This window comes from Frieseomelitta varia, unplaced genomic scaffold, assembly GCF_011392965.1.
Source record: "Frieseomelitta varia isolate USP_RPSP 00005682 unplaced genomic scaffold, Fvar_1.2 scaffold_465, whole genome shotgun sequence".
In the NCBI taxonomy this organism is placed as follows: domain Eukaryota; kingdom Metazoa; phylum Arthropoda; class Insecta; order Hymenoptera; family Apidae; genus Frieseomelitta; species Frieseomelitta varia.
In genome coordinates, this window is record NW_025110218.1 from 44,894 (window position 1) to 68,345 (window position 23,452).

A 23,452-nucleotide genomic window follows, 5' to 3' on the forward strand; every position below is an offset into this window, starting at 1 on the left:
AATAAAACTGATCTATTATTAACACACCGAGAAGGTCTAAAACAATTAGATGTTCACCTTTCGTGACTGGAGGGCTCACACGTGAGTTTCGTGCTTTTATCTGCGATCTGTTTGAGTAATTACGATAACAGACTGCGCATTACGCAAAGTAATTTGCTGGAAGGTGTACCACGAGCAAAAAATGGCAGAATAATCCATGCTCGTTTTCATATCTCGTCGAATATTATACGGTCATCAATTATTCTGCTTCTTTCATTTCGTACGACACTTGATTTCACTTTATGTGTGTACCACAGTGAAAAGCATAACTAATAACGGCGAAGAATTGTCAATAATTGCAACTACGATAGCTCTGCGTAGAAGAGAAAACCGTCTCAACAATCCATTTGATCTTATTTTACTTACTTTGACAACGCCGAGTTCGTCCTCCGTTTTTGAGAAGATGATTTTATATCCAAGAGAAAGTAAAGGATACTTTTCGATACTTTTTCTTGGAAAATTGTAGAAATTCAAACATCTCTAAAAAACATTGACAAATTTTTTTAAATCTACCATCATTTTGGAGAACAATGAATCTCCCTTTAGAACGCGATCTTAGAACTTGCTATATGATTTTTTTTTAAAACATTTTATTAAACTTTGAATTTGAGGATTAAACGATGAAAATTCAAGAAATTCTAATACTTTGTTCTAGTATTCAATAAAATGGTGAAAAAAAATCATATAGCTTTCAAAAGGAAACTTCATTCTTCAGGAGAAATTTAGTCGTGAAAAGAATTTTGAAATTTTTTAAAGATATTTAAATTTCTACATTTCTATTAAAAAAAAAAAAGTATTTTTTACAGATCTTGAAACAAGTGGTTTGTCTTTTTTTTTACATTCTTCGCTGTATCTCGCGGTTTTTTTAAATGAAATAGATACTTATAATCTACGATAAATTGTCCAGAAGAAGTTAAATATCAATCTGTAAGAAAAGATTTTAGAATTTAAAGGTACAAAAAAACTTTAAAAGGAAATACAGTCAATTGTTTCTTAATTTTTCTCCTCAACAGTTTCATAATTTCTCGAGTGAAATTATGTATTAAATTATATCAATAAAAAAAATTCGCTACTTGACGCGTATCTAGACACTTTCGCCTCTAGGTTATATACTATTCATCAAGACATGATTGATTGCCTTGATTTATGAAAGATAACCCCAAGAGTTTCGGCTAGCTATTATTCTTTTTGTCGAGCCTGACCTAATCGAGCAAATTCGTACGGTAAAAAAAAAAAAAAAGAGAGGAAAGAAAAGAAAAGAAAAGAAAGAGATGTATCTTTTAGCTCTCAGAATATTTTAAACATCTCTTTCGATACTTTTCTTCTCCATCTTTTTCAATCATTCCCCTCGATACGAACGTGGCAAAGTGAAAAGTAAATCTGCACGGCTTATCACGAGAATCTCGACGTTATCCCCTTACGTCTTCCGATATCTCTTTCAAAAAGTCAGAAACAGACAGAATAAACTGCAACGTGTGTGTGACTTGGCTGTTCCAGTGGAGGAAGGTGATGGCCCGTACCACGCGCTCGCGACGAAAAATGGCGAACACGACTGATGCTCCCTCGCCTGCGAGCAGCCTTTTGTCGTCCACCACGACGGCCCCGTTCACCAGCCCGACATCGGCAACCTACTCCACCGAGGGCTATACCTTCAATTACACCGGCCTGCCAAGCTTAGGTGGCTACTCATTGGAGGATCTGAATTACACGGAACTCTGGGTGGACGTATGGAATAGCACCGAGGCCAGTAACGTGACCGAGAGGTTAAATACCACTGTACTATCATCGGGAGGAGGCTACTGCGACGAATGGGAGGCAGCGCAGCACAAACTCTTCCAGGTATATAATACACTCTCTTTCTACAAAAATTTTTCATAAACGCGAAACGGAATGGCTGTTAGGAATTGAATAGATTTGATTAGATTCGTAGCAGCAGTCGCACGTGAATCTAAATAACAATTGATGACTTTCAAATGGTAAATGTAAAGATACTGTTTCTGCTACATCTTCAAATATAGAACAGAATATGTTCAAGACAGTTTTTCGAATGGCATATCAAGTAGAAGTTTAGCTACGGATTCAATAGATTGATAGCGGCAGTCACTTGCAACGTGAATAGTACAGGGTGATTCTTAAATGGTAAACGGTAAATTTCGTAAATGTAGAACACTGAATAGTACAGGGTGATTCTTAAATAGTAAACGGTAAATTTCGTAAATGCAGAACACTGTTATATTTTTAGAGTTTAGATTTAAACAACTTCTTTACACAAATATGCAAATGTTGTATTATAAATTTTATGATATTTTCTATTTTTAGAGAGAAAATTTTATGCTAGTGTTAACTCGCGTTTTTGTATTTTTTTTTCTTTTTTTGACATTAAGTAGATTAGATTTGAGGTGGCGCCATTTTGAAAACTAAATTATGCGAAGTATAGCTTCATGTGACAGTTTTCAATCATTCTGTTGTGCAGATTCATCATCCAAGGTATAGACGTGCATTTATGAATCACCTTGTACAGTACATTGTCTGTATTGCACCTACTAATCGTCGGAGAAGATTTAAAAGTTCGTTGCAGCCGATGAATGGGTTAACGACGCAATAATTTGCTAGCTGAATTGTTTAATCAAACATCCGGTGATAACATCCGGGGAATGGTAGCTTTTAGTAGATTTAGACGAATATCAACGCTGTCATGTTACGCATTTGCTACACAACGTGTAATCTTTATCGCTGCTTTATTTAACGGGAAATCGATTTAAATGATACGCTGAAACGCGTCAATGGACAACGTGCTGTTTCATCAATTGTACAGCCTTTCAAAGAGACAGCGATATTTTTCACGCGAGTGAGAGAGAGAGAGAGAGAAAGACGCGAAAGCTGCGAATTGCAAATGGAGAGAGGACGATGTAAAATCCACCTTGCCGATCTCACTTTGTGCAATTTAGTTATACAGCTAAATAACGTTTTTGAACATAAGATTGTCATTTTGTTAAAACTGCAAACGCCGGCAGACTCTATTTTTGAATAATTTGATGAAAAATGAAAAGGAAAAGAAACTTTGTCATTTGAGAAGAAATGCATTTTTGCCGCCGAGAGCTTTACCTGTAATCCGTATCTCCGCGTACGATGATTCTTGCATGACGAAAAAGAAGGCTTTCGCTGCCGGAATGTAAGAGGATAAAGAGAATAGGGTCTGCCTCTGAAAGTGGCGAAATACTCTTTCGCGAGTATTTTAATCCCGTAGACGAAATTCCTTTTTTTTCATTCGTGGAAACATTCGCGAAATGAATCCATAATCCATCGCGTTTTTTCCAATCCCACCGTGCTCTGTCGTCGAAACAGGCTAATAACGAGACAAGAAATAACAAAATTACATGCCAACGACTACTAGGTGCAACAGTTGCACGCGTGTGGAAATGGAAACGAGAATCCTCAAGGGAGCAGGATAGTTTGACGGGTCTAATTTACGAATACTTTGAAGGGCTAGTAAAAAAAAAGTACATATTTGAGCTTTTGTGACATGAGCTTTTGTGGTTTAACATATTATTATGAACTATAAAAAGCAACATTAAAAAAGAAAAAAGGCGAGCTCTTAATTAACTTTTTAACGGCATCCTTTTACATAACTTTTTTTTACATTGCCTATCGGTGTGCATGATTCCAGCCAAACAGGATTAGCTGCAACAAAAAGGCAGAAAAAGTTCAAAAGTAAACAATATTCTCTAGGGATTGACGATCCAACATTTTGATTTTTGTGAAAATTATGATATATATATATATATTTGTTTTTGATGTATCGAATTTATGCCAAAAATTTCTACGTCTCTTGTTTATATTTTTCGAAATTGTTAAAAATTAAAAAAATATTCAATACCTAGTAAATGTACGTACCAAGTTTCAGGGTAATCGGTTGGTTAGATTCCGAGATATCTTGCAAACCGTTTCTAAAAACCTAGTTTTGAGAAAAACGCAACTTTAAAGTCTCAGAACGTCATCTTTCACATGTGTCTTTTACTATATTTACTTATATATATCGCGGATCACAATCAAATCCCCTGATATTCGATTCACCAAAAGTAATATTTGAATCATACGATTTACACTTTATAATACTGCTGAAAGTTGTGATAAACAGTGATACAAATTCAATTATCCGCAGATTTATTATTATACCTCCAAGATAAGTCGTTTTAGAGGCTAGGACCTCTTTCTATCTCATTTCCAAGACTTCAAACTACTATTTAAAGAAAGAAAAAAATCGATATTTTGAAAATTTCAAACTATCCTGACCCCTTAACTTTCGTCTGAATGAAAGTCCAGATTCCATCCATCCTGGAAACTGGATCGTCTCTGGACGATCATTGAGATTTCCTCGAAAGACAAGACGAGACGCGGCAATCTCGGCTCGATTGATGGATTCTCACGTGGAAACCGTGTTTCGATTTGCCCCATTTGCCAGGCGGCGAATCTGTTCTTCGCGGCTGCTTTCCTGGTGCCGCGTTCCTTCAAGGCGTCAGTGCTGGCGCTGCGCACCTTTCTCACGGCCGGCTTTATGCTGGCCGCCCTCTGGGCCGGGATCACCATATGCGCCCTGGACGCGATGCTATGGTGTCTGGCGCTCGGCCTTCTCAACGGGATCCACTCGCTCATACTAGCCTGCCGATTTCTCCCTCCGGCGCTCAGCCCCGAGCTGGCCGAGCTCTATCTCAAACTCTTCAAGCCGTACAAGGTCAGCAAGAAACACTTCCAGGAGTTGGCCAAGGAGGCGAGGATACTGAAGCTGGACTCCGGTCAGACGTACGCGACCGAAGGTGTCACCCCCGCCGACGAACGACTGTCGATACTGTTGCGCGGCAAGTGAGTATTATTTATGCATTCCCTCCCGCTCTGAAACTGTTCGATACGTCGGTTCCATTCTTTTCTTCATTTTCTTCTCCTTTTTTCTCGAGTTTCATCGAAGCTTCGAGAACTCTGACTGAGTCTTCAACACGTTCCGCCACTACGCGAATAATAATAAAAGGTGAATTCGAAATAATAATGAGTCCTTAACAGCTGTGGCTTTTTTCGTAATATTTTTACGTAATGTGTTACTTGCGTTACTTATATGAAAACAGTAAATAAGCGAAACGAAGGATTTTACATAAATGTTTACGTATGTGTGTGACACTGGATGATATAATTTTATAAATTTATTTTATATTATATTTTACATAATTATATGATATATGGTGTCATTCTTGATCTTTCGTAGCTCTAAAATATGTCATTTATCACGTGATTGAATTCGTCTTGACAGCCACTTTCGTACAACAAACAAACGAACAGAAAAAGAAAAATAACGTTCTGTGTGAAAAATTAAATTAATCACAATTAAATCACTTTAGTTTGGTGAAAAATATTGCAAACATAAAAAATCGTTATGCATTGCTGTGTCGTTTGTACAACTTTGTCATTTGCCACTTTTTCCTCTTGTTTGTCATATCCGAGAAAAACAGAAATAAACATTGCAAACAAAAGCAAACATTCTACATACATATATTATATCATATTATATCATACAGTACGTCACATATCATTTCTGAACGACTCACTACATATGTGACGCGTGGTCGCAAACGTTGTCAAGACTACGTTTACGTTATACGAAGCTCAAGTTTTAAAAAGTTTTAAAGCTTTAAGAAGCTTGTCAACCTACCAACAACCTCAAACAGCCTACGATATTGCTTATAATCCATGTAGAATTTAGACGGTTCGAGCCTCGACTGGTTTAAGAGTTCGAGGGCTCGAAACGCTTAAACCTTCGAGGTTCAAGCCGCGAAAGCTAAATAGAATTTCCAAGCTGCAGACTCAAAGCTTATTTGATACATACGCCGCTACAAAGGAAGAGACGATTCGAAATTAGCATTCCATATAGCAGTCTCGAACGAGGCCTCCTCAACTGCTCATGCCTTCCTCTACGCCTCTCTCGAATCTCGAGACACGAAGCATAAATTTTAACGATTTTATATTTTTCTCAAGTCGAAACTCGTGCGCGGTCGTGAACTGGAACAGTTTCGCCAATCGTTTCGTTGTTTCCAGAAACGATTCGACGAATCAAGAATCGTTTCAATAACGAAGAGAGTAGAAAAAAGTATTAATAGCCAATGGACAACTTTACGTAAAAAGAGAATGAAAACGACATTGATATTTTGCATCCGCTCGTACGGTAATTAAAAGCACGTGACGCGATCCGAGTCACGTTTCGTTTCCTTTTTCAAATCGAACTTATAACTCGATTTATAGAACTCGCGGATCGTGTTTGCGTACGAACTGCCGAAAGTTCAAAAATCCCGTTGGGTGAACGTGTCTCGATGAATTTTAAAAAGCGAAAATGGTAGCTGCGTCGCGATTCAAGGAATTTAAAACGGCGCGCACGGCTTGCACGGTAGTCTTGACGTCACGTAGATTTTACCTTTTGTTTCCCGCTTGCGTACGCGCGTAAGTTTAACCCCTTGCGCTGGAAACTGGCTCGCGGACCATAACGAGCGACCGAACCGTGTACAATAACTTGTCGCTTACTTTTTCTTTTGAACTCGTCGGTATGATGTCACTGGACAGAAATTATTAAGAAGTAATAAAGTAATCATGATATAATATTATAATATAATATATTATAATATAATATAATATAATATAATATAATATAATATAATATAATATAATATAATATAATATAATATAATATANATACAATATAATACAATATAATATAATATAATACAATATAATACAATACAATACAATATAATATAATATAATACAATATAATACAATACAATACAATACAATACAATACAATACAATACAATACAATACAATACAATACAATACAATACAATACAATACAATACAATACAATACAATACAATATAATATAATATAATATAACATAATATAACATAATATAACATAACATAACATAACATATAATATAATATAAAATAATATAATAATTTAATAATCATAATAAAATAATCAAGTAATAAAATATCACTTGTTTTGCCTGGGTTACATTTGAATATACTTAAAACTGAGAAAATGTTGCAATTTCAAAAATTCTCGACGTGTATGGCACGTTATTCCAGCGCAAGAGGTTAAACAAAGATCGCTCGTTAAACTTTGAAACTTATTCTAAATAGAAACGTAACGCGTTCATCTTTCTTCGATCTTCTCTCTTCCTCGTTTCTCGTGTCCCTGAAATCTTGAGAGAGCCGGGTTCGATAAAGCTTTCCAGCAATAAATAACAATGAATAACGAGGAGGTACAGAGAATTGGATCCCTCCTTTATCGTTGAATCGCAGCAGCCTCGAAAGATGCCGAACTTGCGGGAAAATTACGCAAAACTATTCACCGCGCAACGGTGGAGGATTCTCGAGTCCCGAACCACCATCCCTGAAACGTTCGGCGAGAAGTTTATTTACATCTGCCATTGTCGTTACGTTCCCCGCGTTTGCACCCCTGTTGGGCTTGGCATAAACAGCCCCTAACTCTCTCGAGGGAAGTAGGTAGAGAGGTCGGACTGTCTAACGAATGGTTTGGAGTCCAGGCTGAAGGTGACCTGCGACGGGACGCACCTGCACTACATCAAAGCCTATCAGTTCGTCGACTCGCCGGAATGGGAAGCGATGCACGAGAACATCGACGACGTCTTCCAAGTGACGATACGAGCGGAGGAGTCCAGCACGTACATCTGTTGGACGAGGCTGAAGTTGCTCAGAGTACTCAGGCATAGGCCCCTGCTCAAGGTCGTCCTCAACACCCTCATCGGTAAGGACATTACGTCCAAGTTGTACGCCCTTAACGAGCAGCTCGCTGGTGTCGCCGCGGCCAGTGAGACAACCACGTCGAATCCTTACAGGGGCGTCGCGAGAAGTCTCAGCGTCGACGCCGTAAACACTGAAACTGCCGGAAGAGTACGATCGACGACGTGGAAGGCACAGAGGAGGCACAGTAACCCGCGTAGCGACAGTAAGTTCCCTCCACCTCCTTTCTCTCTGTAATTTTGCCAAAGGAATGACAGTCGTTGGAAAAATCTTTTCCGACAACCGAAGTTTTTTTTTTATCAAAATCGTAACATCGATAAATTTAAAATTGCAAACATTAAAATGTTACAACAATGTTAGCAGTATTAAAATTATAACGTCGATATTGAATTTTTCATGTCGAAGCAACTGAAATTCGTTTATTATTTACGTTTATGCGAGAATAGTAATGTCGGAATTAATGTAAGGAAGATGTCCTCGTCAGTAGTGAAATTTAGCGAAATAATTCTGACACTGTCGTGAAAGCATTTGAAGGCTTCTTCATCGTATACGTTGTAATTTTTTATGACATTGCAGTATTTTCTTTTTTTTTTTTCGGAAATAGCACAGCAAAATGTTTCTCTTTGATTTTCAAAGTCGAGTTTGAAATCGACGCCAAACAATTGTTAACGAAATCGTTAATCATTTTCCTTTTCTGGAACAAGCTTGAACAATCAGATATCAGATCGCACAATGAATTTGCGATTTAAGATAAAGTCAGTTACAACTCTTAAAAAACAAATGCAATTACTTTTTGGCCAACCCAAATACACGATTGGAAAATTAAAAGTTTTGGTTAGAAGTAACAATAATAAGTGACTTTTCGTTAATCGATAATCGTTATTGGCGAGAAGAATTTTATATCGGTCATTTATAATGGTTATCGATAAGGGAAATTTATTTCGGTTGCTTGCAACAGTTATCGACGATGGAAACTCCATTTCGGTCGTTCGTAATACCATAAAGCATAAGTTCGCATAGCATAAAGCTGCATATTTGCATATTCGACCGAAACAATCCTCCGCAACAGCAATGAAACATTTTGAAAACTGTAAAGTTATTTTCTGATGCGAACCGAAATAAATTTCCCTTATAGATAATTATTATCAGCGACCGAAAGAATACCTAGGAAACAGTTTCCCTCGCTCCAAAACTGTTAAACAAGTAATCGAAATAAATTTCTCTCGTCGACAATGATTATTAGCAACGAAAAATTTTTTCTTGAAACTTGTAATCGTTGTTTGCAATCATTTTGGTCAAAAAAAAAAAAAAAAAGAAAATAATTTTTCTCCTGTAACATTTTTCATTCTGGTTATAATAGTTATGGTCCCCGAATTTTACACTTTCATTTTAGAACAATTTCGGGCGTTAATCCATTGTGCACAGTGAATCAAAAAAGTATCGGCATACCTAGTTTTTTGACAAATAACCAGTTAATCCAACAGTTTACTACATAGAAAAGTAATGTACACAGTAGCAATTTTGAATAATAATAATAATAATGTAAGTAATATAAAAATTTGTAAACCAAAAAGGTATTGATATATCTATCATATCAGTTCTATCATATATTCGAACAGAGTACAAAATATTTAGCGTAAGTATAAATAATAGAAGACGAGCGTCCTTTCTTAATCTATTTATTTATTTATTTATTCATTTTTCACGGGAAACCCATTAGTACAAAAAAATGATACAATTATAAAAATTTTAAATGAAGTGACGTATGAGAGCGAGTGAAAAATTATAACGAGATGCTAAGTATCGATCAAACAACGTGCATTACTAGCGTTAATGAACATACGATTATATCGATATCATTCGATATTCCATTTGCGAAAGAATATTTTACAATTTTTCCGCTATTTGGCATATCAATAATTTACTTATCCTGTATTATCTTGTACCATCGTCGCATAATTCGTTACTAGAAATTGCCACTGTGCACTTGGTTATTCTTGCACGGTAGAATAAACTGTTTTGCCAACGGGCAATTTACTTTCACAATGACATCTCTAAAGAAACTAAGTGTGCCGCTTCAACTTAATTTCCAACCTCGAACGCAGCGTCGCACATTCCTCCCTCCCGTCAAAAGTGAAAAATTATATTCCCGCCCCGGAATATAATCTGTTTGCGCCTCGTTCTTAATCAATGTGCGCCGTCGTGCGTCTCGAACGTTGAAAGGATTGATCCAGGCGTTCGTCTGATCGACCGCGGGAAAAGCACGTTCCCCGAAATAAAACTGCACGATCACCGTTCCCAATTACACTCCGCTGTGAACGCGGGCACCCAATCGTCGACCAAATATTCAAATACTACTCCCCCCTTCCCGCTGACTGTCGAATCTCTGTAGACAGTGACTGATGTCGGTCACGGAAGAGGCGGACGGCGGGCGTTGATCGATCGATATGAAAATAGTAATTAGTCGGCTTGGCTGATTGGCATGGCGCGTGTGACGAGGAATCGAAATGAATTGTCTGCCCGCAGGGAGTTCGCCGTCGCGGTACTCGCACCAGTACTGGGCGCCGGTGGTGGCGAATCACTTCCCGCCGACCTCGCCGTTCACCCAGGGCCAAAACCTCGGCTACACGTTGCTGCCGCAGGCCGTTCAGTTCTCACCGCCGTCGCGGGCACCCTTTCTCTCGCATCAGCCGTTGACGCGGCAGCGCAGCGGAGGCACCAGCGGCGATTACACCCTGCTACCTCAGACACCGAAGCTCGAGAGGAAACGCTCGAAAAAGGGGACGAGGGAGGTGAGTAGCCAGCCAGCGGTAGCGACTACCTACCCGCTCAATTACCCACAACGAAATGAGATGTTTAGAGCGACGCGAGTGGCGATTACGCGCGAGTGGAAGATCGTGCCGGATGACGCTGCGCTTTTCGCCTTGGATTCTTTCACGCTCCTACACGCAAACGTCTTTGTTTCCACCGATGTGTTCCCTGTGTGCCCAGTATAATTATTTCGTCCCTTTTTTTTTTTTTTTTTTTTTCCCTTTTTTTTTTTTTTTTTTTTTCTTAGTTTCTCTGGATTCTTTCTTTTCTCGTCGTGTTCAGCAGGCAGGTTCTGCATATTTGCGTGTATTTGTTTTTTGTGCAATGGCCGCTAGTGTAATTATTTGGTTTTCTTTTTTTTTTTTTTGGTTTCGTTGGTTTCTTTGGATCCTTTCTTTTCTTGTGTTTTTTGGAATGTTTAGCCGAACGGTGATCTTGGTTGTTTTTGGTTCTGTAATTAGGCGCCATTTGTTTCGTGCCAATACTATTGTTTTTTTGGTTTCGTCGAATCGTTTTTGTTTTTTGTTGTATTTGAAATATTAGTAGGAGGGGTGATTTTGGATGATTTTGATTTTTAATTAGGTGTCAATTATGTGCATTTGTTTCGTGCAATGGCCGCTAGTGTAATTATTTGGTTTTCTTTTTTTCTTTTTGGTTTCTTTGGATCCTTTCTTTCCTTGTGTTTCTGGAATGTTTAGCCGAACGGTGATCTTGGTGTTTTTGGTTCTGTAATTAGGTGTCATTTGTTTCGTGCCAATATTTCTTATTATTTCTTAGTTTCATTGAATCGTTCTTGTTTTTGTTGTATTTGAAATATTAGTAGGAGAGGTAATTACGTGTATACTACGTGCTAGTAATACTTGTTACGTGTAGTCGTTTTGTGCAGTTATTTCGTTTTTAGTTTCTTTGAATCCTTTTTGTTTCTGCTGCATTTGAAATATTAGTAGGAGTGATTTTGAGTTTTTGATTTTTAATTAGGCGTCAGCTACGTATACAACAATGGGTGCCAGTGTAATTATTTCGTTTTTGTTCCCTTTGGATTCCTCTTTTTTCTTTTTTTTTTTTTTTCTTTTGTATGTTACATTTAAAGGTTGATCCCGAATTTTTAATTTTTAATTAAATACCAATTACAAAAGAAAAAGTTAGAAATAAAAGATTCAGAAAAATATTTCGTCGGCATTTATTCAGACAAGATTACAATAAAGGTTATTACAAACCAGACAAAGTAAAAACAAACGAAAGGTAAAAATAAACCAAACAAAGAAACAATTTCAAAAATTTGTATTCCAAACGTGTTCCGAAATGTTCTCCTTTCAACAGGGGACAGAATGCAAAGAAAATGTAAAATCCAATTGACGCTAATTGTAATTAGATCGTTCCAGAGAGTTGATAATGCAAAGCTATTAACGCGGTACTAGTAGAATTACCCCAAATTGGTCAGACGCCACGTTGCACGGTTGATTCGATAAACCGAAACGTAGAAATTAGTATCGTTTCAACGCTGCACTTGGCTTTCGAACGCTGCTATAAAACACGGCTCTATAATTTCGCCCAATTGGCACAAATCAACTTCACATTAATTCAAACAAATTCAGCGGCGATTTGACTCGAATTGAATTCCCATTTAATCAGTTAAGTTCACTATAAAACTTCCAACTCGATCGCCGATTATTATTTTTGCCAACACCTGCATCCAGCGGCTAGAGTTTCACAGAAATTTTCCATGACACCGTTGTTCAGCAACCCGTACACGTTTTCGTCCAAAGCTTTTGTTTATCTGGTCTCTCTCTACTGCCAGATTCTCGCGATCGACGCGATCCTCCGTCGGTTTTTTTCTCTTTCTTTTTCCTTTTTTTTTTATTCCTCGACGGTGATTCATTCGACGTTGGAAAATATAGAAAGGCGTGGCTCGTTCGTCTTTCGCCGGAGCGCAAAACGAAACGGAGGGAATATCCGCGTCGACGACATAAATCGTCAGGTGGTGGAGATCGGTAGAAAAAGCTCGACGAATATATCGCTTCGAAAAAAAAAATAAAGAAAAAAAGAGAAAAATAAAAAATAAAAGAACTCGATTACCGCGCGTACTCGAGCCAGAAAAGTGGGCCAATATTGAATTAGCATCGGCTTCGCTTCGGCAATCCCCCTACCCCTGGCTAGGTGACTTTACTCTCAAGCCACACGCAGAGAATGAAATGAACAGAGATCCGACTGTCGTCCACTCTTGAATGGAGTTGTCTTGCGCGAGTAAGGGACTTGAAGAGATAACACTTCAAGTCACGAGTGTCGGAGAAAACTAGCCTTGCTTCGTACGAGCAAACGACGTGACGTTAGGTGCACGCCTCCATTCCTTTTTACTCTCGTTCTTCCTCGGGGCGAATTTCGCTAATCGACGGCTTTGCGCTGCCTTTCTGTTTCAAATGGATTTTACGAATTAATATTTTTACGTAATCCAGTTGAACGTAGTGTAGTAGAGTATATGTAAAACGTATATGAAAACCGCAGAAAAAGGAACGAGGAGAGAAGTCACATTTTTCTTCTCGTATCGTTAGTTCGCGTATTAAGACAGGATTGTTTGACGGGCCTAAAAATTACGAATATTAAGTACATATTTGATTGACATGATTTTGTGGTTAATTTAACGCATTATGAACTATAAAAAAAAAAAAAAAAAAATACAAAAAGAGGGATCTTATTTCACTTTTTAACCGCATCCTTTTACATAATTTTTTTTTACATTGCCTATCGGTGTGCATGATTCCAGCGAAACAGAATTAGCTGTAACAAAAAGGCAAAGAAAGTTCAAAAGTAAACAATATTTTCTAGGGATTGACGATCTAACATTTTCATTTTTGTTTTTGATGTATCGAATTTATGTCAAAAATCTCTATATTTTTTGTTTATATTTTTCGAAATTGTCCAAAATTGAAAAATGTTCAATCGTCAATCCCTAGTAAATGTTACACTAAAGATACGCACCAAGTTTCACAGTAATCGGTTGATTAGTTTCCGAGATATCTTGCACACCGTTTCTAAAAACCTAATTTCGAGAAAAACGCGTTTAAAGTTTCAGAATGTCATTTTTCACATGTGTCTTCTATTTACTTTTTTTATTTATATATATATCGCGGCTTACAGTTCTTACAATTCACAACTAAATTGAATCCAACTCGCCTGATATTCGATTCACCAAAAGTAATATTTGAATCACACGATCTACACTTTATAATACTGCTGAAAGTTGTAAACAGTGATACAAATTCAATTATTCTGTATCCGCGGATTTATTATTATATCCCCAAAATAAGTCTTAATAAGTTTTAAAGGCTGGGATATTTTCTATCTTATTTCCAAGACTTCAAACTGTTGTTTAAAACAAAAAACCAAAAAAATCAATTTTTTGAAAATTTCACACTGTCCTGACCCCTTAAAATTCGTATCAAATCTTTGAAGAGATCTTATTCCGGTGATGATCGCGCTTGTTGAAAGGGATAGAAGCTCTCCCGCGGTTTCAAGAGGTTTGGGGCATCTAAATTGAGAAACATTCTGAAAGGACGATCAATCACCATATCGCTGGCAGAACTCCATCATTAGAATGGAGTCACTGGACTGGCGATGCATTTAATCTGAATCGCCCGGTAATAAAATATTTCCTGAACCGCAAACTTTGCCGAGGAGAAGCTTGAACGATGCGGGACAATGGTTGCGTTTAAACGACAAAAGCGAGTAGATGATCGTAATGCTCCTCCACAATTACAGAGGAGCGGTAAGTAGCGTCAGTTATACTAAACGCCCTCTTGATTTCGTATTCAACGCTCGCAACGATCCAAGAAAATTATGCCATTTCCAACCGAGCCAGAGCCACTCGCGGACCCGTTACACCCCTACTTATCACTCGAAATAAAGTAATTCGAGGCGGTTAGATCAGGGCTGGGTAAATTCACGAAAGCTCACGACAACCGTGCACGATAACATTCTCCACGTGAACGCGGCGTAATCGTTTTGTAACGACGAGCGCGGCTATTCATCATCGTTCTCCTCTCCGGTTTTCATGATACAAAGGGGAACGGGGGAAGTTTGAATAATGCGAAATAATGCTTGCGTAATTGTACAGAGGCCCGTCGCTGCACATGTGAATAGAAGACTGGAAGGGTGTCGCGCCAATTGCGAATAACCGAGACAAACATTCAGGCAAAAATTTTGCAATAGAACTGCACGCATGTTCACAAATATTCGAACGAACGATAATGGAGATTACGATAGTCCTCTTACGATATGTCGAAGTGTGAATCACCGATCAAATTCGGCGTAAATGTAGAAAAATGTTTCAGAAAAATGTTCGACTCGTATATTTTGTTACTTTTCTTTTTCCGTCGATGTTGAAGCGCTGAAAACTGAAAATCCTCAGAATAGTGTTTTTTTTTTTTTCTTTAACGACAAATTCCATAGTGTATACGATTTTGCAAAAAAAAAAAATCCTTTGTACATGTTTAAACAATATATTAAAAGAACCATATTTTTCACAAGTTTCTCTAAGTAAGTGTTAATAAATTTTTTTAAATAACTGTTTACGAGAACGACGTATCATCGAGCATCTTCGATTTCGGCATTGTAAAAAAATTCTTGAAACTTGAGGAAAACAAGAACCAAGCGTTGGCGAAGCATTTTGCATTGAATATTCCAGATAACATTTGACTCGTTTCGTATTCTCGCTGAAAATGATCCTTTATTCCATGCTTAAAAATTCGAGTTCTCGAAACTCGACGCTTCCTTTCGAGAGATTTCGAGGTTTCTTTCTCCACTGCTCGGGATGTAAGAAATCTAGAAAATATAAGATTCAAGATACAGAGTCTCCAACAATTTTACCTTTCTTATCTCCTCGTCCTTATCTAAATTCGCGTGAATTTTCTCGTGCGTTTCGTGAACGAAATGTCGCGTAGTATCGAGGTCAACAGGAAGCGAGGAAATTCGTTCCGCGGAAACAACGTGAACGATGAAAAGGATTAATACGAGGGAGGGGGGGGGGGGGGGGATTGGCTCGCTAAGAACGACAGGATCGCATGCGACGCGTGAATATTTCAGTGGCACGTACGCCTTAACGTGTTTCGCGCGACGCATTAAAGGGTTGGCGAAACGCGAGACCGAGTGGTGCAATTTTTAAACGAAGCCGTCTCCTTTAAAAAAAAAAATTCACATGGTTGCTTGTGTGTTTCGTTCTCAGATCTCTTAATTAGTCTGGCTAATTCGCCTTGGCAAGCGTGAAAATAATCCCGAGCGGAGCTTGATTTCGCGAGGCTGATACGAGGGGAGTTGTTTAACGATATTTCGCATCGGCATCGGAACAGGGGAAACTGGATTTCTACTCGAGCACGTGACAACCGAAGCCCGTGAAGTTTAATCAGAATGCAAGAGACGACGGCGTTGTTGGATTAATCGCGGCGGAATGCGTTTTGCATCCTCAATTATTGATCTAATCTCCCTTTCTTCGCGCTATTCAAGTACTTTTTAAGGAACAATTTCTTTTTCTTTTTTTTTCTTTTTCTTTTTTGCTTTATTCTCTTCGCAACGTCGGAAGGAAACTTTTCAATATCGAAAGGGGAAATAACATCGACACGATTTTGAGAAGAGTGATTTCAAATTCAAATTCAAGTGTGAATCTATGTTTCATGTGTTGGACTTTAGGTGGGCAGATGTTATTGATAACTTTGGCTCGTCCTAGGAACAAGCGTAGAATGTGGAATAAAATAGTATTACAGTATTATAGAAATATATCCGGCCAGAAGTGACAAATTTCCTTGGCTATTCTGGAACAATCACGATAATATACAGGCGAGCTCTTTTGGCTTTTAGCTTTGACCTTTACGCGCGACTTCTTAGCAACACGCCTTTTAGTGTTACGAGGCACGTGTTGAGTAACTACCAGACCTTAATGCCTTTCGCATTGAAAAACGTTTTAAGGTCTAGGCTACGCTGCTAAAGACATTTTCAGAGTATAATCTGGTTTATTATAGGAGGAGTATCAGTTAATGAAATTGTATGAATATTTTAGTAGCTTTTAAAGATCGATCACGAGAGGAAATTACATTTTCGAGTAATAAATGGCACGTAGCCGTGTAGTTTTTTTTTCTTCTTTGAAGCGTGGATTTTTTGTTCTCATCGAACTACTCTTCAGCCGCACATTTTCGACGTACAAGATATCGAGACGTTGTCTCAACGGATGGAAGATTGTTTGACGATCGTAATTATAATTATAAGATTACTCGTATTTAAATTGTTTTACTGTGCTATTATCGCTAGTAGAATTACTAGAAATTGGTCAGACGTCATTGTGCGTGGTTGAGTCGACGAATTGAAACGTAGAAATTAGCATCTCCTCGGCAGAACCTGCTTTAGAAACTGTGTAGATTTAGTTCTATAATTTCTACTAATTAATAATACATACATACATACATCATGTGTGTATTATACATACGAGGATCATGTGTATTGTACACGTGTGTACATACGAGGATCCAATTAATTTTTTCCAACCAATTTTAGAATATATCAAACTAGAGACCGATTGTAATAAACAATAAATTCACGTAACCAATGAATTTTTATGAGATGTAATTTTTTTTCCTTTTTAAATGTAGATTTTGTTCGTCAAACTACTTTTCACTCATATTTTAATGCGCAAAATATCAAGATATTGTTATCTTAATAATTTTATACGTTGAAATGCAAAATTGTTCGACGATAATTAGGATATTCGTATTTAAACTTCATAGAGTTTGGAAGTGCAACGTTATTATCGTGGTACTAGTAGAATTACTACGAATTGGTCAGACGCCACGGTACACGGTGACTTGACAGACTGAAACGTAGAAATTAGTATCTTCTTGACTGACAGAACGTCAGGACTACTTTTAGAAACTACATAAATGATAGAGTTATGTAATTTCAATTAATTAACGTTAACTATATATCGATTGTGATAATATTAATTAATATAACACATTATGTATTATCATCAGAATCCGACAAATTCTTTTCAACTAATTTTAGAACATGCTGAACTGGTGACGCGTTTCAATAGAGATTGTGAACGTGAAATTGATTGAGTGGAACGCAGTTGTTGCACTAATTTGACGCATTCGGATAATTGCTCTACCCTTTCCGAATTCTTGGTCAGGATGGCACCGCGTATATCCAGAAACACTCAACAGCTGTGTTATGCAAATCTAATTATAGAGGCGGCTAGATCGTTAGTGTACGGATCTGTCGCGAAATGTGATGGTTAATTCCTGGCTGTTACTGCGGAGACCACTTAAATTTCAATTATTCTAATGAACGAGAAGACTCTCCCGTTATCAATCGCGTCTAATACGTTGTAAATTTTCCTCATGCTCGACGTTCTCATCGCCTCGAAATTATTACGGTTTTCATTAGCAAGTAATAACACACGTATTTACTTATCCGCGCACTCGTTTGTCTCTGGTTTGTAATTTATCTTATAATTTTACTCCTTTTCAATAAACGTTTTGTAATTTTGTATCGAACAGAATCGAATTTGGTGGTTGATCAATCAAGGACAAGATATATATTTTGAGACCAAACTTAATTAAACTTGAATTCTGCTATTCTTCACTCAGTGATCACATCTACATTATCTACTTTGCACAGAGATCAGAATCCACGCTATTCACACTTTTTCTCAACATGTGTCCTCGTTTTCTTTCTCAGTCTCATTCCTTTTTTTCTGACTCTCAGACCTTCGAACCCCGAGGGATATGTACAGAGATATGTGATCGACACCAATCGTGACTGTTCTTGTTGAATGCCACGCGAATTTTTTGAACTTGCACCGCACGTTCTACTTTTCTTTTATACCAGTGGCCATTTCCTCTAAACCGTGGTCTTTTAATTGGCCCGAAAGCCCAAAAGATGAATCAGTGTCACAATTGAAATTTTTGTAACACTGAAAACCTAAATATCAATAAAACTGATTTTTTTTAATAATAAAGTGCAAGATTTCACAATACCCTGTGTCAAAAATTAAAATAGCCAATGTCAATCGGTCAACAATGCGTTAACATTCTCGAAGTTACTAAAATTGATCTTGCAACAATGTCATCTCAATTAACCTCTTGCGCTGGAATGACGTGTCGCATCGATAATTTTTTCTCACGAAATTGCAACATCATTTCCTCGGTGTTAAGTATATTTAAATGCAACCCAGACAAAACAGACATGTTATTATCTCTTAATAATTTCTATCCAGTGGCATCGTACCGACGAGTTTGAAAGAAGAAGAAAGCGACGAATTATTGTATTCGGTCACTCGTTATGGTCCGCGAACCAGCTGCCAGCGCAAGTGGTTAAAAGCTCAACAGCGTCTCCTTTCGTTCCTCGTGGCTAGCCACGCGGCAATGTTAGGCAATCATCGTTGTTTTCTGAACTTGTTGCAGGTGACGTTCGAGACGCCGGTATGACGGTCGCTCGACGGGGAGGGCCCTGCAAGCGTACCACTTCTGTCGCTGTCGCCGCAGCGTTCCGCCTAGCCCCGTCGAGATCATCCCCGAAACGTGACCCACCTGTCACGCTGGTTCGTTGCGTGGTCCGGCTAGACCGAGAGAATCGCGCACTGTCCGGCCTATATCCAGCCAGCAGCCGCCTAGAGAATTGTCGCGTTCGAGACACTTTCAAGAACGACACGTACGACACGACGAACATTCGATTGCGCAGTCTGTGCAATCTATTCTGTGTGTATGCATGTGTATGCGCGCGCCTGTCTCTGTATGCGTAATAATACGTGCAAATGTGTATGCCTGTGTGTGTTTGTGTGTGCCTGAGAGGAAGAGAGTGCGCGCGTAGAACGCTCGCAGAAACCTCCGTTCGTACTTGATGAGCCGAAGCAAGCTCGAAACGGACACAGCTGGTCGAGTACTAGATTGGAGGAAGACGCACGATGATCAGACCATGTTCATATCCCGCAAGTGCTACGCCTTACACGTAACTGATACTTACACGCATCGCCGTGCACGTAACACGCACGTGCACAAGTAAAATTACCTGAGCGGAATACCCTCGATCGAAAAGCCGTGTGGAATCGCGATCGATCGTGGTGGAAGGAGTGTGCACGGTGTTCCCCGCACGACACACGAGTGACCGGATATATGTATATATGTGTATATATATATATATATATATATATACATATACATACAGCGAAATGCATCTGTTCCTCTTCCTCTTCTTCCACCTCATCCTTTCGTTTCTTCCAGTTGCTCTTCTTTTACTGTTTCCACTACTTCCTCTCGTTCGTGGGACTTCTCCATCGAGGGAACGGAGGGAGTTAACGTCGTTGGAGGCGGAGGTTCGTGGAGAAGTTAGAAGGAAAGACTTGACCAGAAAGTCGAGAAAGCGGTGAAACTGGGACGAAGAGGAAAGTTTCGCGGGCCAGGTGATGAAAGGCAAGAAGGGAGAGCGAAAGGGGGTGGAGAGAGGCTGGCTTGGGTAACTCGAATTACACGCTCGATCGTTGGAACATCGTATCTTTCACGCTTCGAGTCTGGCGAGGAGGGACGAACGAGGGAGTCCAGAAGAAATTCAAAAGGTCGCGTTTATGGTGCTTTTATACTTCGCGTGAAAAACCGGGAACGATCTTTAATCCTTCGCGCGTTAATTTTTCGCGACTCTCCCCTTTCCTCTCCCCTCCTTCCTCTTCTTTTTTGGTCGCGCGAGTGACCTTCGATCGGCAACCGATGGATCAAGAAGTTGCGAGGTTGGTCACCGAGGAACACCGACGCGTTTTTTGCCAACTTTCTTCGAAGAGGAGCTCGAACAGGAACACGCCATTCGGAATACCTACCGAACGATTTCCAAAATGATGTAGAAAGAGAAAAAAGGGAATGAAAACGTAGATTATATCGTATACTTCCGCTGTGTACACCCTTACATCGACTGTGATTATAACGGATATAATTATTAAGTCTTTCAGAGTGTATGCACAGAGTGAATACACAGTACGGGGGACGCGAGTTTTAACGAGTGCGGGATTACATAGGGGTCCTCGAGGTCGGTAAGTTCAGACGTCCGTTCTTCCCCGATTTCCAGTGGTTTTTCTTCCAACACGGAGCGGAATTCATTTTCAAGGTGTTCGCTCTGAAGCCGCCGGAAAGCGTTGCGTTGGTTCGAGGAATTTGCAATTTTCGTGAGTTCAACGAAGAATCTTCGTCGATTGATCGCGTCGGGTAAATCTTTCTCTAATTACTGTCGTCTATCAATATAATTTTTATACATTATTATTTATTTATTATTGCTTATTTTATAATTATTTATTATTTATTTATTATTATTTATTTTATAATTATTTTATATTTATTTATTATAGTTTATTTTATAATTATTTATTATTTTTTATTATATTTATTTTATATTTATTTTTTATATTTATTATTTATTTTATAATTATTTATTATTTATTCATTATTATTTATTTTATAATTTTATACTATTTACATATTTTTATATGTTACTATTTATTAATTGTACCTTATTAATTTAATTTCTTTCCTTTCATTTTTCCATTAATTTCTTTCCTTTAATTTTAATTCCGAGCGACGAAAATCTTCTATTCCTCGAATCTATGCTGTTAATGCACTTCTCAATCAATCCGGGAAACGTTCTCTATTGGAAACATTTAGCGAGGCATTCGTTTCCTCGATGCATATAGCAGCCGACTCTTTTTTTTCTTTTTCTCTCTCGACTCGTTTAATGCAGCAGTTTCGATTGAATAATTCGTTTCATTAAGCAACGAAGTATTGCTCCTTTTTTTCTCGCGGTAGAGCGGGTCTCGCGCGATCGTGCAGGTAGTGGAGTCGAACGAACGATTGAGTTTCCGAGGCGAGTTCATTTAGCTGCTTGGTTTGAAAAACGAGTGTAGCGATTAACTTCCTTTGAACGCGCGCGATCGATCCGGTGAATCTCGGGGAATTTGTCGGCTGGCCGTATCGATCTCTCGAGGACACCGATCGCGAGCTATGTGAAAGAGAAACGGGAGAGAATTTCGAATTGTTGCATCAGCGGTTGCACGAAGAACGTGCAAAATAGATGAAAAATAACAACGCGGTAAGTTGAATGAAAAGACGAGAGAAAAAGAGAGAGAATGAATTAAAAGAAGAAGAGAGAACAACGAGAATTCGTGGAAAACAGTGAAGAGATGAAAACGAGCGTAATCTCCAGAACGTAAACGCAATAAGTGCTTCGTTAAAATGAATAAAAAAAAAAAAAACCTGCAATAAAGTGCTTCGAGAATAAACAAAACAAAGCAAAAAAAAAAAAAATAAAATAAAATAAAATAAAATAAACTAAAATAAAATAAAACTAAGATAAAAGTAAAGTAAAATCGTAGTTGATTATCGAGAGGGTTAAACAGAGCAGAGTTATCGTCTAAGGCGAACCTAAGATTAAACTTAACTGTAAACCGTTACGCGTCGCGCGAGGAATAACAACAAACAAACAAACAAACAGAGAAATGAAAAAAAGAATAAAATATAAAGTTAAAAAAAGGAAAAAAAGAGATAAAACGTAGCACGTGTAGTAGATGGGGAGAAGAAAAAGAGACGAGTACTAAAACGAGACGAAATAAAAGGGAAAAAAAAGAGATAAAAAGCGACAAAAAAAAAAAAGAAAAAAAATAAAGAATTCGAAGAAAATAAAACAATGTGTGTTTGTATGTTTCTATGTTTATATAATCGCCGCGTGTGAGAGCGTGGCCGTAGAGGAATCTATTAAGACGCACAAACGATTCAAACGAACGATTTAAAAAAAATAATACAAAATAATTAAAAAAAGAAAAAAAAAAAGGAGGGACAGAGAATGAACGAAAGGAACGAGAGGTATAAGGGTAGAGTAGATGAGATGTGTGCAAAAATTGCGTCGGCCATGGTTGGCGCAAGGAACCGGATGCTTGTTTGATGGAACAACGATCAAACAACCTGTCCGTGTGTTTGTTGTGCGACGTATCCGTTGCGTTAACGAGACTTGTGTAACGCGTGTAGTTCTTTGGGCAACGTTCGTTGGAAAATATAGTCACCGTGGCTGGTAACAACGACGTTGTTAAGCGAACGACGTGTTTGAACGTGGAACACATGTTGCAGTTGATAGCCACTGCCGTAGAAATTGTGAATATATTATCAGGTAGCGTAAATTTAGAGGGATACTTGGTCGAGTGGACGCGAGTTTGGGGTAAAAATTCAACAGCGACGAGATCGTTTCAGGAGACAAAGTGTAACGAACATTTTCCGCGAAGTGAAATTTTCTCTGACGGCGGTGATTTAAGATTTTATTTGCACGCACAGGTTGATGAATCGCGCTCCATATATATGTATAATATATCTAAAGATGCTCGTACTATTCAAACTATTCAAACGCGATACAACGAAATTTGTAAGGTTAATAATCCCAAACTTGCGAGGAGTTAGCGCGAAGCTTGGTGAGTTGAAAACATTTCCTTTCGTTGCTAGTTCTTCTTCTCGAGACGATGCGCGAGTGATGATATTTTTTTAACGACTGTAAATAACGCAAAGGGGATGGTCACATGAGTTATGAATGAAAAAAAAACTGTACCTGTTTTAAATTGTCGCCAGGCGGTGTTTATCTCTCTAGATTTACCACCAGCTTCGAGTAAACGTTCAAAAACGTGTCGATGTTTCGTCTATTTTCATTCGTCGTATTTTTGACAAGAGACAGCCGAGTCAGCCATGTTACACGAAATATAATTTGCAATGAATACATCTTGTTAGCAAAATTAAACA

General features: G+C 38.3%; 1 protein-coding gene across 1 annotated transcript; it reads left to right on the forward strand.

Moving 5' to 3' along the window:
• The first annotated feature begins 1,484 nt into the window (after window positions 1–1,484).
• On the forward strand, window positions 1,485–19,825 carry LOC122532721 (blood vessel epicardial substance-like). Its single transcript, XM_043661742.1, has 5 exons — window positions 1,485–1,878; window positions 4,502–4,899; window positions 7,628–8,049; window positions 10,371–10,636; window positions 19,103–19,825. The coding sequence occupies exons 1-5, from the start codon at window positions 1,549–1,551 to the stop codon at window positions 19,124–19,126; spliced, it is 1,440 nt and encodes a 479-aa protein (XP_043517677.1). The 5' UTR covers window positions 1,485–1,548; the 3' UTR covers window positions 19,127–19,825.
• Window positions 19,826–23,452: the final 3,627 nt, after the last annotated feature.